Source organism: Musca autumnalis, unplaced genomic scaffold (assembly GCF_047663935.1).
Source record: "Musca autumnalis isolate F117 unplaced genomic scaffold, ASM4766393v1 scaffold_5, whole genome shotgun sequence".
Classification (NCBI taxonomy): domain Eukaryota; kingdom Metazoa; phylum Arthropoda; class Insecta; order Diptera; family Muscidae; genus Musca; species Musca autumnalis.
Window position 1 is genome coordinate 72,846,725 of NW_027412088.1, and position 16,390 is coordinate 72,863,114.

Sequence of the window (16,390 nt, forward strand, 5' to 3'; positions counted from 1 at the left end):
AAAGCGATTCGAGACCAGGCCCTAAACCGAACTTTTCGAAATTTTGTGTGGGAGGTACCCGAAGGAGTGGACCTATTGAGACCATATTGGAACCTCATATTACTCTGGTAGAAAGTTTACGCTATACAAAGTATGGACCAAATCGGTCTGTCCCTTCAGGAGTTATCGTGCACACAAACTTTCCGAACATTTTCGAAGTTTTGTGGGGGAGGTACCGGAAGGAGTGGACCGATGTAGCTCATCTTCGAACTTAAATTAAGTTTGGGCAAAATATTACGAAACTCAAAATTTGAACTGAATCGGTTCATCCGTTCGAGAGTTATCGTGCGCTCCAGCCAGCAGGACAGATAGACAGGCAGACGGACATGGCTAGATCGACTCCAAATTGTCTGAAACACATTTCGTCCAAACATACTTGGGGTCTAAAACCATTATTTCGATGAGGCACATTTTCATCGTATCAAAGTGTATATACCCTATTTAGCCTAAAGGCTGAGGGTATAAATATGGGTAAAACATAAAAAAATCGGGATATAGCCTTATATGGAGGCTATACCAAAAAAAATGGACCGACATGACCCATTTCTTGTACCAATGGCTCTATATGCAATATCAATTTTCAAAGTTTTACCTTTAATCTTTTGAAGTATATCACACAATGTTGGGAAACCATTGCCTTTGGTTAAGGTTATATGAGGGTTTCCAAACAAAGTTTGGCCTGTGAACCCAAAACCCTTTTGGTGCGTCTTGATAGACGTTCCGGCCAGACTACCAGAAATAAAAAGTCCATATTGCCGACCAATATACTTACAAAAGAGTTGAGTAGTCATGGCTGAATGACCAATAGGCCAGTTTAGGCGAAACTGCTAAAGCTTTAAATATAGAGAAAGGGTTTTAAAGATGACCAGAATGGCGTCTTTGTAAAGGTCCCAACCAGAAGCGAATCTTCATAGGCTTACCAAAAGAATCTTGAAATTTTGATTAAAGGTTTCAAAGATGACCAGAAAGCCTAACCAGAAGCGAGTCTTCATAGTTAGAGGTTGTTTACACTAGCCCATAATGACATATGACACGAAATAAAAACTTTCCATATTTTTCCATATCCATATGAGGAGAGGTAATTTCATTTCAATTTTTGGACACAAATTGATTATACGAACAGCTGGCAGAAAAATCTGAAATTTTTACCGTGGGTAGATCTTCTCGTGCTGATTACAAAAATATAAAGGTTATTTGGGGGTAAGACCATACTTCCCGAGATATGGGCCTCTGAAGTTTTGAAAATTCCCCTGTTTACTGGAAAAAAATTACAATTTAAAAGAAAAAGTTGTTCACCTGCCCGAGATTTGCACCTGTCCATAGGAGAAAGCCTTAAATCCCCGAACGAAGGGCGGGTATTTAGAGATACATTGTATTGCATATGATACTGTATTCCGCAAGCTATGCAGTGGTACCCAAATTGTTCAAAAATGACGAAGTTATAAACAAGGGAATTTCCGGAACTTCAAAGCACGGTATTTCGGGAAGTATGGACTTCCCCCCGAAGAACTTTACATTTTTATAATTAGGACGAGAAAATCTACCTGTGGTAAAATGTTCAGATTTTTCTGCCAGCTGTTCGTATACTCAATTTGTTCCGAGAAGGAATTGAATTATATTTGTTAAATCGACCCTTATAAAATTATAATGGCCATGTTGGCCAGGTCACTTAACAAGAATGATATTCAGATGGAAATCGTTTGAAACCACATCTTCCGAAGGTTAAACTTCAATGAATTGATAAAGAAACTTGGAAACTATTATGAAACCACCTGTTTCGAGCATCTAAAGCAAATAGGCAAATGTTTGCTCCAGCGACAGGGAGCGTGTGTTTACTGAGAGCAAGTGAGCATAAATTAGAGCTAGCAAACTATCGATAATCCGACTATCGTTTTGATTGCTGTCGTAAAACAAAGGTAACGTCGGCCACCAAAACATATTTTTGGGCTGTCTGTCACGAATTATTTAAGAAATAATTGCTTTTGAGTCCGATATAAAGTCAGCTTTACGACAGCGATCAAAACGATAGTTGAACTATCGATAGTTTGCCAGCTCTAGCATAAATGTCAATGCATTATTTACGCTCATTTGCTCTCAGTAAGCGCACACTGCCGGTCGCTAGAGCAAATACATATTTGCCTAATGTGACCCTAGCTTTAAAAAATAATTACGTTAATGAGGTCCTGGTGACGCACTTTCTTTTCTTTCTTGTCTTTCAATTAATAATAATATTTTCAAAATTCCCCGAAAGACGTTAAACAAATCCTCAACTATATACTACGCAAAAAAGGGGCTAACACGTATCTTATCATTCGACTGTCAGTTATTATTAAATTTGACATCTCGTTGACATATTCCATTCGCAATGGATATAGAGGAAGGGCGAATGGATGGAAGGAAACAACATGTTTTGAGTGATTTCAATAGTCTTTTTGCGGTTGAGTGAATTTTAATGAAAAAGTTTATTTAAGCGGCTTATATTTAACATTTTATGCGCATCACTAATAAATAAATCAAAAGTGGTTAGAAAAATCCTTTTGAAGAACTGTTAAGAAAGGACAAAGAAAGCAAAAAGGACAAAAAAATGATGTTTTTTGTTACGGTGGTTGATTTGTGTTTCTTATTCTTGTGGCTATTGTTGGAATTCCTGGTAAGCAGGATATTTTGCAAAACCCCCAACAAAAATATTAATAGAAATGTGGGTGTGTGCCTGCCTGTTTGTCTGTTGTTTGAAAAAGGGGTTGCAAGTGAACGAACAACAGGTTTTTTTTGATTGTTTCTTGGTACTAACCATTTATTTTTCATATCTTGCCAATCAATCAAAACCCATTGTTCAAAAAATTTAACGCCAGGGTTTTTTTCCAATGAAAATCTTTGTAAATGCTATAGCAAATTGCTAATCGATTTGTGATGAGATCCTTGTCAAAAACCATATATGTTGTGAAAAATAAACTACAGGAAAATTTACATCATAATTATTAGTTTGAGGGGCGAGTAGCCAACCAATTCATCATCGAGTGAATCACACAAAAAGGCCTTCATCGTTTGCCTGTTGAGTGTGAATTTTTCCCAAAATGTGGCTGGCGGCGGTGGTGATTGATATTTGTCAACATGTGTTTAGAAAAGTTTTGCAATCATGCTGGAAAAAACTCGTAATAATGATTGGCATTTTGCATAGGTCAGTCAATATGTTAATTTTTAATTTGCATCAGGGTTGGTTGGGAAATTTGCAAACGTTTGAAATTTTCTCAATAATATTGCAAAATGTTGTCATTTATTAAGATATTAAATTAAGGTTATATATATACCCTACTTAATATAACCTTAATTTAATATCTTAATAAATGACAACAATATTATTGAGAAAATTTCAAACGTTTGCAAATATTAATATTGTTAAGAAGTTTAATGTCCTCTAAAAAGGAATGTCAAGAAGTCATTAATTGCCTCATGAATTGGCTCATAGTTAAATGAAGATTTCATTACGAACAGATTAAAATTGTCTCGAGCTGTCACGTAACCCATTACAAAGTAATAAAAACAAGACATCCTTATGAAAGAACTTATTTTCCCCGGCCGACAAAAAATGAGTAATTGTGCCATAAAGTCCGAAAATTACTGTATAAATCTGTGTGAACTTGCAGTTTTTAATTGTTTATGCCTTTTTCCAAGGCCTATTTTCTTTGCAGTGCCTTTCATGCCTTCCTCCTAAACCCCTCTTTATACTAGCACAAAATTTAAGCTGACTCACCATGAAAAAAGTAGCAACATTAAATGTTCTTCATCTGTTTTAAATCTCTTCAACAATTTCCTTCGTATTTTACGGACCCTTTTGCCAAAAATGGTTATGTTCATAAATTTTTCCTGGGCAAAACAATAGCTCAAACTAAACGCTATTTTAGTGCAAAAGTCATAAAAATACTTTCTACTTTTGTGGTTAAACTATAACAGGCCCAAAACAAAACCGACGACCGACATGGCTGTAACGATCTATTGTACAGGCTGGCCAATAGAGAAACACTTACCAACCAAGCAACCAAACGACTCTACAGGGTTGGCATATTTCCTAAACGGATATTTAACGAGGAGAAAAAAAATCTACATAAATGAACAAAAATTTGTCTCACTCCCAAAGCCAGCCAGCCAGCCAACCAACCAAACACCCATCGTCATCATCACGAACATTCAACAAAAAATCCTACACCCCTCCTGTTCTTAGCTATGCAGTGTTTGTGGTTTGTCCGTGCTAAATTTTTTACGCTTTACCAAAACTTTTGTTGAAAAGTGAAAATTTTACATATCTACTTTACAAGCAGAGCTTTGCAAAGTTTCTTCACATATGAGATGATATATTAACTTCCCGCATGAATGAAGGAAGTAAGACACACACACATACATGCAAAAAAAACGAAAGTCTACTGGACTTGAAGGGATAGTTTATGAAGTGCAGCATATTTTCCAGTTGACTACGTTTTTCATGGTTCATTTTTTCTGTCTTTGCGCTATGAATGAAAGGAAAGTTAGGTTGGATGGAGGGCTTTTGCATGTAATAAAATACGTCATATCGTTAGCTATCATTACAATGGATTTAGAAGTTTTAGGACAGGTTTGTATGTATGCAGCATACATCCATATGTGGCAAAGTAATTTCAATAGTAACCAAAATATGGCATAACGTCTAATTAAGTTACCAGAATTTATGAGGGTTTCCTATTTTGGAGTAAAATTTATGATGATCTATACACATTTAAAAGGATATTTTGCAACTTTTTTTGTTGTCGGAGAAGACCAACCCCTTAATATCATTTAAACATCAGCTAGTTAGCTAAATCAGGCAAAAAGAATGCATGTCCAATTATTGGAACGAAAAAGTCTTCATCTACAAGAAAGGACAACTCTGTACTCTGATTAGAGGGTCATAAGTCTCCAACCTATTCTTGATAAAATCATATCTACAAGGTTTGCAGCAGGCGAATATGGAGCTAAACTTAATGCTGTGAATTTTGGCCTGATAATCCTAAACCCTTTTGGGGGTTTGATCTACTAACCGAATACAACCACGACGAGACCCTGGTCGGAATTTTGTTGTACAGTGCTACAAGTCAGTCATCATAGGTATAGATTCCTACTGGTCGCATTCCTTTTGGTAGTCTGGTCGGGATTTTCATAAAGATGCCGTTCTGACCATCTTTTTAAACCCTCACTCAAAATATTAAAATTCAAAGATTCATGGGGCTAAACTTAATCCTGCGAAGTGTAGCGCTAAGGGGCTCTAAAACCCCCCGACTTGAGAATTCAAAACCCTTTTGGGAGTTTGATCTACTAACCGTATACAATTACGACGAGACACAGAACCAAATTTTGTTGTACAGCGTTACCAGTCAGTCATCATAGGTATAGATTCCTACTGGTCGCCTTCCTTATGGTAGTCTGGCCGAGACGTTTACAAAGACGCCCTTCTGACCATCTTTTCGCCTGGGTGCTGACTGATAATATGATAGGGACATTTATATAGACACCCTTCCGGTCATCCTTAAAACGCTCACTCAAAATTTCAAGATTCTAACTTCCGACGTTTCACCTGGGCGTCGATTATCAGTCAGTCAGTCAGTCATCATTACTTAATTCTTTAATAAATATAGATTTCTACTGCTCGCCTATCTGGGCTCCATTCTTCTGGTATCTAATTGGGATGATTATAAAGACGCTCTTCTGGTCATCTTTAAACCCCTCACTCAAAATGTCAAGATTCTAGCTTCAGCCATTTCGCATAAGCGCTCATTATCAGTCAGTCAGTCATCGTTACTCACATCATTTATAAATGAAGATGCTCGCCTACAAATACTTCTGGTCTTCTATATACACTGCTTCCTTCTGGTAGTCTGGTCGGAAGGTTTATAAAGACTCTCTCCTTTTCATCTTGAAAATACTCACTCGAAATTGCAAGATTCTATCTTCAGCCGTTTTGTCTGGACGTTGATTATCAGTCATGTCTATGATGACTCAGTTCTGTTTAGTCGTCCCAACTGGGCGTTGATTATCAGTTAGTCAATCACCGTTACTCAGCTGGTCGCCTATATGGACTTCTTCATTCTGGTAGTCTGGTATTAAGACGCCCATCTGGTCATCTTTAAAATCCTCAGGCAATAATGGGAAGATTATAGATTTCGCCTGGGTGTTGATTTTCAATCAGTCAGTCAGTAATAATCAGTCATTTAGCATCATCCTAAAGATCACCTACAAATACGTCCTTCTGGTAGTGTATATGGACTCCCCCGTTCTGGTAGTCTATAAAGAATCGCTTCTTACCGGGATGTTTTCAAAGACGCTCTTTTGGCCAAAACCCTTACACAAAATGTCAAGATTCTGGCTTCAGCCGTTTTGCCAAGGCCTTGATCATCAGTAAATGATCATCATCATCATGGTGATCGGGACGCTTATAAAAACACCGCCCTTCTGGTCATCTTTAAATTTCTCAATTAAAATTTCAAGATTCTATCTTCAGCCGTTTTGTCTGGACGTTGATTATTAGTCAGTCTGTCATCGTTACTCAACTGTTTTGTAAGTATAGATTCCTACTGGTCGTCTATATGGACTCCTTCATTCTGGTAGTCTGGTATGAAGACGCCCATCTGGTCATCTTTAAAATACTCACGCAAAATGGGAAGATTCTAGCTTTCGCCTGGGTGTTTATTATCAATCAATCAGTCAGTCATCATCATCCTACTGGTCACCTACAAATCCTCCTTCTGGTAGTGTATATGGACTCCTCCCTTCTGGTAGTCTATAAATAATCGCTTCTCATCGGGCCGTTTTCAAAGTCGCCCTTGTTCTCATCTTTAATACCCTCACTCGAAATTTTGGGAGGTGGAAAATTCCTTTTGAAGGTGATGAGTATATACAGAACCCCAAAGGGCAGATCCGCCTTGAGTCGAACTTTTGAGTTGTGGCGTGATGTATTTTTCACTGGAGACCCCATAAGCCATCAGAAATAAGCGTTATATCTTTGATCGCTGTTGTTTTGGCTTATTTTTGATATGGCATGTCTTCAATCAAATCTAATGAGGATCTTTTTCGTAGAACATTTCGACCTTCTAACTCGATTCCTTCCATGTCCTTTTCGTCCTTTATTTCAAGAACCACAATAAATGTACCACAAGATGACATTTTTCAGCTTCGACATGTTCTGCAAAAATGTCGCTCAGAAAATTTTTTTGACATTTACCCTCTTTTTGTTCAGAAAAAACTATCCGCCTGTTCATGTATGTCGCACGGAAACCTGTACGAAAGGAAAGCAGTCACTCGCTTCCGTCTAAAAATGCGTTCATGTATTTCGCAAACTATCGTGCGACTGCCGTTACGTATCCTATGCGAAATACTACTAATTTGAATGTACATTTGTACAACTATGTTCCATAAATGAGAGCCAAATGAGAAATGAAAACAAAATCCACATATACATACAAATATTGGAATATGTGTGATTTGTTTTGTTTGAAAAATAAAATGTGTCGGTATTTTGAATTATTTTATTTAATTGATTTCTTCAAAATAATGAATGAAAGCGCCATTGAATCGTATCTGTAAAATTTTTATTTTGTTTCAAGAATGTGTTGCATAAATTTGTTTTAAGATTTTCGGTGTTATTCGCGAGTTTACGTTCTACTCGGCAGCTACAAAGCAAGTGAGTGATTTTGACATTCTCTTTCTATAAGAGACAGTCCTTTCGAAATACATAAACCCAAATTTAATGGAAAAGTGTACGTTTACGTGTTATTTCGTATGGCTTGTCGGTCGCATAGATTTTCGTTTCGAAGGTGTTTACATGAACAGAAAATGATTTTTTTCCACTTCCGAAGCGCAAGAAACCTTTCGGTCGACATACATGAACAGGCTGTATGTTTTGTGTTTTCGTATATTCTGTATATACGAACAACCAACAAAACACGAATATACAGAAAAACAAAATATATTTTTTTTCTTTTTTTTCACACAGAATTTTCTATTTTTATTTTGGTATCTCTCTCTTTCTCATATTTGCTTTGATCATTCAGTTCTAGCTTAACATTTATTCTACTTTGTGACGCCATTCATTATTACCCCTTCTACTCTCTGCTTCATTTGTTGTTTACATTCATCCATTTGTTTGTATGTGTATGCATGTGTATTTGCGAATTGATTAACATTTCGCTTGATCATTGTAGAACATCCCATTGTGTTTGTAAATGAGATGTGAAGAGTTTCCATCGTCTCAATTAATTTCCAAGTTTAAGTCAGAACTATTTTTTCGGCTTCAACACTTCAACATTTATTTTGCTATTATATAAAATTTCTTTGAATTCCTTAAACTCCATCCTCTCACAATATCCACTCGCTCAATTGAGTTAACGCACATATTTACAAAAGACTTCAACATTTTCATTCACATTCAAAGCAGCTACTTTAAGAATTCTCAAATTTCTTTTTTTCCTCTAGGCCCAATTACAGAACACCGGGCAAAAAGAGCCGTAAAAACTTTTCACTGTCATTGCCACTCAGCGGCAGCAACAGCATTAATGACCAAGGCTTATGGAAAACACAGCCGGTTGGCTCAAAGAATTCATTCATTATTAATTAAATGTCATTGGCCATTAAAAAGAGAGTTTCCTGTTGCCGAGAAATAAAGTTCCTTTTTTTCTACTTCATTTAGTTTCTTTTTGTTGTCTACTTTTTTCATTCTTTCGGAAAAATCTCCATGAAACTTTATCTTTAATAAAGTAATGACGTACCAACGAAAAAAAAGGCCAACGACAAACAATAAAGAGCATGCCAGCGACAAGTACAAATTGGTGGAAGAAAACTTTTCACTTTGACAACCATTTGGGCAGGGTCATAAAAACGGATGTCTTTATTAGTTAAACATCAGGTGACTTCATTAAAGGCCAACACATTTTCAGCTATGACTTTATTCATATTTCAGGTGGGCTAGAAGCATAGAAACGACAATTTCTTTTCTTCTCTTTGAAGTTTTTCTTTCTTGTCTTAGAACATTTTTACCAGCCGTGTTAATAACTCTGCTAAAGATGAATTACCTTAAAAATTATATTTTATAGTTTTTTTAATGGACATTTAATTAATTTTCATTTTTCGTTCTTTCTCTCTCTGTTTCTCCCTCTCCCTAGGTTCACCGGAAATGGCTTTCATTCATGCCTTGGCTGCTGCCACTGTCACCAGTTTTATAGCACGTGCCTGCCGTGATGGCCAATTGGCATCTTGCGGCTGTTCCAGTGGTTCGAGACCCAAACAATTGCACGACGACTGGAATTGGGGTGGCTGTGGTGATAATCTGGAATATGCCTATAAGTAAGTGACCACTAGATTCCATCATCATAGATTTTAATGAATTAAAATATTTTTATATTTCTGTTTGTTTACCAAGAAAGAAAAACGAAGCTTTATCTCTGGTTTTTATTCATTCAATTAATTTAATTAATGCCAAACAAAGAACCAAAGGCAAATACCAGTTAATATTTGTTTTTCTGACACTGGTAGAGCATAAAATGCATTTAAAATAATTGAAATAAGATTATCTGCTTGGGTGGTTGAAGGTTGAACAAAGTAAGAAATGGATTAATTGATTTGTTTTTGAGGTGGCCAGTAAAAAGGGGTGGTCTAATGATAATAATAATAACTCCAAGTAAACAATGATAAAAAAGTTATAGATATTTCTCCCAAAATAAAGTCAAGTCTATAGAATCAGCCTTTCTTTCAGAAAGGGTCTCTAGAAGAATCCTTTCTTTCAGAAAATGTCCATAGAAGCACCCTTTCTTTCAGAAAGGGTCTATAGAACCACCCTTTCTCTCTAGAAGCACCCTTTCTTTCAGAAAGGGTCTATAGAACCACCCTTTCTCTCTAGAAGCACCCTTTCTTTCAGAAAGGGTCTATAGAACCACCCTTTCTCTCTAGAAGCACCCTTTCTTTCAGCAAGGGTCTATAGAAGCACCCCTTCTTCCAGCAAGGCTCTATAGAAGCACCCCTTCTTCCAGCAAGGCTCTATAGAAGCACCCCTTCTTCCAGCAAGGCTCTATAGAAGGGTCTATAGAAGCACCCTTTCTTTCAAAAACGATCTACAGGAGCACTCTTCCTTTCAGAAAGGGTCTAAAGAAGGATCCTTTCTTTCAGAAAGGGTCTATAGAAGTACCCTTTCATTCAGAAAGGGTCTCTAGAAGCACCCTTTTTTCATAAAGGGTCTCTAGAACTACCCTTTCTTTCAGAAACGATCTTTAGAAGAACCCTTTCTTTCAGTAAGGGTCTCTAGAAGCACCCTTTTTTCAGAAACGATCTTTAGAAGTACCCTTTCATTTACAAAGGGTCTATAGAAGGATGCTTTCTTTCAGAAAGGGTCTATAGAAGCACCCTTTCTGAATGAAAGTTATAGATATTTCCCCAAAATAAAGTCAATTCTATAGAAGCAGCCTTTCTTTTAGAAAGGGTCCCTAGAAGCATCCTTCCTTTCAGAAACGATCCATAGAAGCACCCTCTCTTTCAGAGTCTATAGAAGCACCCCTTTGTCAGAAAGGGGTATAGAAGCACCCTTTCTTTCAAAAACGATCTACAGGAGCACACTTTCTTTAAGAAAGGGTCTAATGAAGGATCCTTTCTTTCAGAAAGGGTCTATAGAAGTACCCTTTCATTCAGAAAGGGTCTCTAGAAGCACCCTTTTTCATAAAGGGTCTCTAGAACTACCCTTTCTTTCAGAAACGATCTTTAGAAGAATCCTTTCTTTCAGAAAGGGTCTCTAGAAGCACCCTTTTTTCAGAAGGATATATAGAACAGCCTATCTTTCAGAGAGAGTCTCTAGAAGCACTTTTTCTTTCTCTAGAATAACACCCTTTTTCACAAAGGGTCTCTATCAGCACCTTTTCTTTCAGAAACGATCTTTAGAAGCACGCTTTCTTTCAGAAAGGGTCTATAGAAATATCCTTTCTTTCAGAAAATGTCCATAGAAGCACCCTTTCTTTCAGAAAGGGTCTATAAAAGCATCCTTTCTTTCAGAAACGATCCATAGAAGCACCATTTCTTTCAGAAAGGGTCTATAGAACCACCCTTTCCCTCAGAAAGGTTCTCTAGAAGCATCCTTTCTTTTAGAGAGGGTCTGAAGAAGGATATTTTCTTTCAGAAAGGGTCTATAGAAGTACCCTTTCATTAAAAAAGGGTCTCTAGAACTACCCTTTCTTTCAGAAACGATCTTTAGAAGAATCCTTTCTTTCAGAAAGGGTCTCTAGACGCACCCTTTTTTCAGAAAGGGTCTTTAGAAACACCCTTTCTTTCAGAAAGGGTCTTTAGAAACACCCTTTCTTTCAGAAACGATCTTTAGAAGTACCCTTTCTTTCAGAAAGGGTCTATAGAAGGATGCTTTCTTTCAGAAAGGGTCTATAGAAACACCCTTTCATTCAGAAAGGGTCTCTGGAAGCACCATTTCTTTCAGAAATGGTCCCTAGAAGCACCTTTTTCTCAGAAGGATCTATAGAAGCAGCCTATCTTTCAGAGAGAGTTTCTAGAAGCACTTTTTCTTTCAGAGAGAGTCTCTAAAAGTACCCTTTCTTTCAGAGAGAGTCTTTAGAATAACACCCTTTTTCACAGTCCATAGAAGCACCCTTTCTTTCAGAAAGGGTCTATAAAAGCATCCTTTCTTTCAGAAACGATCCATAGAAGCACCCTTTCTTTCAGAAAGGGTCTATAGAACCATCCTTTCCCTCAGAAAGGGTCTCTAGAAGCATCCTTTCTTTCAGAAAGGGCCTCTAGAAGCAACCTTTTCTTTCAGAAACGATATATAGGAGCACCCTTTTTTTTTAAGAAAGGTTCTATAGAAACACCCTTTCTTTCAGAAAGGGTCTAAAGAAGCAGCCTGTCTTTCAGAATGGGTCTATAGAAGCACCCGTTCATTCATAAAGGGTCTTTAGAAGCACCACCCTTTCTTTTAGAAAGGGTGTCTAAAAGCACCATTTATTTCAGAAAGGGTCTCCACAAGCACGCTTTCTTCATAAATAGTCTCTAAAAGCACACTTTCTTTCAGAAAGGTTCTCTAAAAGCAAAAAGGGTCTCAAGAAGCACCATGTCTTTCAGAAATTGTCTATAGAAGCAGCCCTTCGTTCAGAACTTGTCTGTATAAACAAAGTTTCTTCCAGGAATAGGTCTATAGAAGCACCCTTTCCTTTACAATAAGGTTTGTAGAAGCACCATTTATTACAAGAAAAGGTTTATAGAATTACCCTTTCTTTCAGGAAAAGGTCTATAAAAGACCCCTTTCTTTTAGAAAGGGGATATAGAAGCAGCCTTTCAATAAGAAAGGGTCCGCAGAAGCACCCTTTCTTTCAGAAATTGTCTATAGATGCAGCCTTCCTTTAAGGAAAGTGTCTATAGAAGCACCCTTTCTTTCAGAAAGGTTCTTTCCTTCAGAAATTGTCTATAGAAGCACTCTTTCTTTGAGAAAGGGTCTCTAGGAGCACTTTTTGTTAGAAAAGATCTGTCGAAGCAACCTTTCTTTGAGACAAGGTCTATAAAAGCAACCGTTCTTTCTTTTCTTTCTTAAGGCGTAGTTAACCAAAGGACCCAATGAGTAGCATCAAACCGACTAATACAATTTTTTTTTTAAATTCCAACTGTTTCCAATGGCTTACATAACTCTCATTTTGTTACCTTCGAACTTGCATTCATCCAAAATGCAAACGCTCAGCATTCAACAATTTAAACATAAAAAATATGTTTACTTTGTTACTTCAACTATTTGGCTGTTGCATTTCTATTTACATATGCAAGTATATACACATGTACATATGTAAAATATTGTTGTTTCAGGTTTTTAATATGTGCATGTGTATATGAAAAACATATTCGTTTTACTCATGTGTAAAATAATAAAAAATATGCATACATTTATTTATAATTTTGTGTTGATGTTGAATGCAAGGGAATTCGCAAAAACTGTTAAAATTTCTTATTGAAAAAATAACATACATACATATGTTTTGTAACGTGGTTTTCTCGTCGGCTGGGGTAATCTCAGTCGCGTCCAAGGTCTCCATAAGGACCCACTAAACCTTACGAAATGAAAAGACTAGTATTCTCCCTTTCCTGGGGGCTAAATCGGGGATTTATTGATTAAATACTAATTTACAATCTACTTGTGTTTAAATGCGATAAGAATGAATTCAATGGGTATATATTTGGATTAATAGTTTCATTAAGTATTATGCAGACTCGCTGGGGTTTGGCAGCTGAGGAGCTCGTGTTGTGAAGCGGGTTAGTCTTCGGGGAAAACGGTGTTGTTTGTGTTCGGGTGTGAATGATGTATTCGGTATTCGTCTGTAGATGATCTGGAAGACGATGTATTCGTTGTTCGGCTGCAGATGGTCGGGAAGACGATGAATTCGGTGTTAGGCTGCAGATGATCGGGAATACGATGAATTCGGCGTTCGGCTGCAGATGATCGGGAAGACGATGAATTCGGTGTTCGGCTGCAGATGATCGGGAAGATGATGTATTCGGGTTTCGGCTGCAGATGATCGGGAAGACGATGAATTCGGTGTTCGGCTGCAGATGATCGGGAAGATGATGAATTCGGCGTCCGGCTGCAGATGATCGGGAAGACGATGAATTCGGTGTTCGGCTGCAGATGATCGGGAAGATGATGTATTCGGGTTTCGGCTGCAGATGATCGGGAAGACGATGAATTCGGTGTTAGGCTGCAGATGATCGGGAAGACGATGAATTCGGCGTTCGGCTGCAGATGATCGGGAAGACGATGAATTCGGTGTTCGGCTGCAGATGATCGGGAAGACGATGAATTCGGTGTTCGGCTGCAGATGATCGGGAAGATGATGTATTCGGGTTTCGGCTGCAGATGATCGGGAGACGATGAATTCGGTGTTCGGCTGCAGACGATTGGGAAGATGATGAATTCGGGTTTCGGCTGCAGATGATCGGGAAGATGATGTATTCGGGTTTCGGCTGCAGATGATCGGGAGACGATGAATTCGGTGTTCGGCTGCAGATGATCGGGGAGACGATGTATTCGGTGTTCGGCTGCAGATGATCGGGAACACGATGGCTTCGGCGTTCGGCTGTTGATGTTCGGGAACACGGCTTCGGGTGTTGATGTTCGGGTATCGGTGTTCGGGAGGCGATATGTACGGCGTTCGTATATTGACGCGATAAATTCGTCGCTCGGGTGTTAGTCTAGGACTACGGTCTAGTTTCTACAATGTACTACTATTACCCAAAGAGTGGAACAGATGACCCGAAGGCCCTGTAGAACTGAAAACCCGAAGGTCCAGTGCCGAATGGAACAGATGACCCGAAGGCCCTGTAGAACTGAGAAACCCGAAGGTCCAGTGCCGAATGGAACAGATGACTCAAGAGCCCTGTAGAACTGAAAAACCCGAAGGTCCAGTGCCGAATGGAACAGATGACCCGAAGGCCCTGTAGAACTGAGAAACCCGAAGGTCCAGTGCCGAATGGAACAGATGACCCGAAGGCCCTGTAGAACTGAAAAACCCGAAGGTCCAGTGCAATTTATTAGCTACCACAATTTAATGGGTAGCTGCCAAAAAGTATTCCCAACTCGGTAACACCAAGGTGTACGTTGGCGGATTCAGAACAGTATTTAGTTCCAACCCGTGTAGCTAACTCCCTGCAGTAGCCAGCTCCCCATCAGCAACCAACTCTGAAATATATGAGTGACTCGAGGCATGAGGTGAATGCGAATTATTCGCCCTAAGCACTGACTACGATGGTTGCAAAAATACACTGGAATTAAATTTTCCAGTGTGTGGCCTGTTATACCACTAATGCCACGTAGTGTAAAGGGGTTTCTTTGTAGTAGTTGTTGTATTATGTACGTGAACACATTGTCACGTTACAGTTTACAGGACTCCTGGACATGTAATGCAAATATAAAAAAACATTGTGGAGTGAAATGAGAGTGAAAAATAGTTTAAATAAATATTTATATTTTTTTATATGTCGAAATTTTACGTGGAAATATTGTGAATGATCCACATGCACGCACACAAAACCTATTCACTGAAATTAAATGATTTTCAACTCTGCTTTTTCTTTTTTTAATATTTCAACATTGTAAACTTTAAGAGAGTTTTTTTCTATGCCTTCACATTTTATAAAGTGCAGTATTTCATAACAGCAAACGTTATAAATTAAATTCAATTTAATATATAACGGTTTTTTGTGTTTTTACTGTGATATATTTTTTTGTTACTCTTTGAGAGAGAGTGAGAGAAAGATTATGGAAAAATCACAATATTTTGCCAAATGCGGTTTCGCCCCTTGTTTCATGTTGCGGTCAATCACTTTGACCGGGAAATTGAGGATTTGTTTTTTTTTTTGTTGTTGTTATATTTTAAGCACTCAAGCACAAAATTATTTAAACTATTTCATGGGATTGAAAGCCAAATAAGAAAAACTATGTTATGGCAACGATTTGTGGTGCTACACTTTTTTTGTTTTGTAGAAAAAAAAATACAAACCAAAATGGAAACAATAAAAAGAACGAAATACGGAATGACAAAGTTAATGCACCCTCGATATTACTAAATAGGGTATACAAGAAAAAGATTTAAAATTTTCGTACTTCCTGAAAACTGCACCTACTCTATATAGAGTACGGGATTCCAGGGGCAGATTGGTAGATCATGGTTCTTGAAACGTTATTGGGGCTCATCAACTTTTGAGGATTTGGGTTTTATTTTTATATCCTTTACTACAGTGTGATGGATATGTTATATTTGTTTTTCTGTTACTAATTCATCGATCAGTGGTCACAAACATCTCCAACATTGTCAACATAGGGGTGGTGCTCCTTTAGACCCTTTCTGAAAAAGTTGTGTTTCTATAGACGCTTTCTGAAAGAAACGGTGCTTCTATAAACACTTTCTTAAAGAAAGGGTGCTTCTATAGACAATTTCTGAAGGAAAAGGTGCTTTTATAGACCCTTTCTGAAACAAAGGATGCTTCTATAGACCCTTAATGAATGTAACGGTGCTTCTATAGGCCCTTTCTGAAACAAATGGCGCTTCTTTAGATCCTTTCTGATACAAAAGGTGCTCCTATAAATCTTTCTGAAACAAAGGGTTCTTCTATAGACCCTTGCTGAAACAAAGGGTGCTCCCATAGACCCTTTCTGAAACAAAGACCCTTTCTGAAAAAATGGTGCTTCTATAGACCCTTTCTGAAACAAAGAGTGCTTCTATAGATCATCTCTGAAAGAAAGGGTGCTTCTATAGACCTTTACGAAAGAAAGGGTGCTTCTTTATACCCTTGCGGAAACAAAGGTTGCTTCTAGAGACCCTCTCCG

General features: G+C 37.9%; 1 protein-coding gene across 1 annotated transcript in view; it reads left to right on the plus strand.

Moving 5' to 3' along the window:
* Positions 1–16,390, plus strand: part of Wnt5 (Wnt oncogene analog 5) — a 649,366-nt gene that overhangs the window by 552,294 nt on the left and 80,682 nt on the right. The window contains exon 7 of the mRNA XM_073990191.1: positions 9,201–9,381. Coding sequence (XP_073846292.1) covers positions 9,201–9,381 — 181 coding nt within the window. The remainder of the gene's footprint in view (positions 1–9,200; positions 9,382–16,390) is intronic.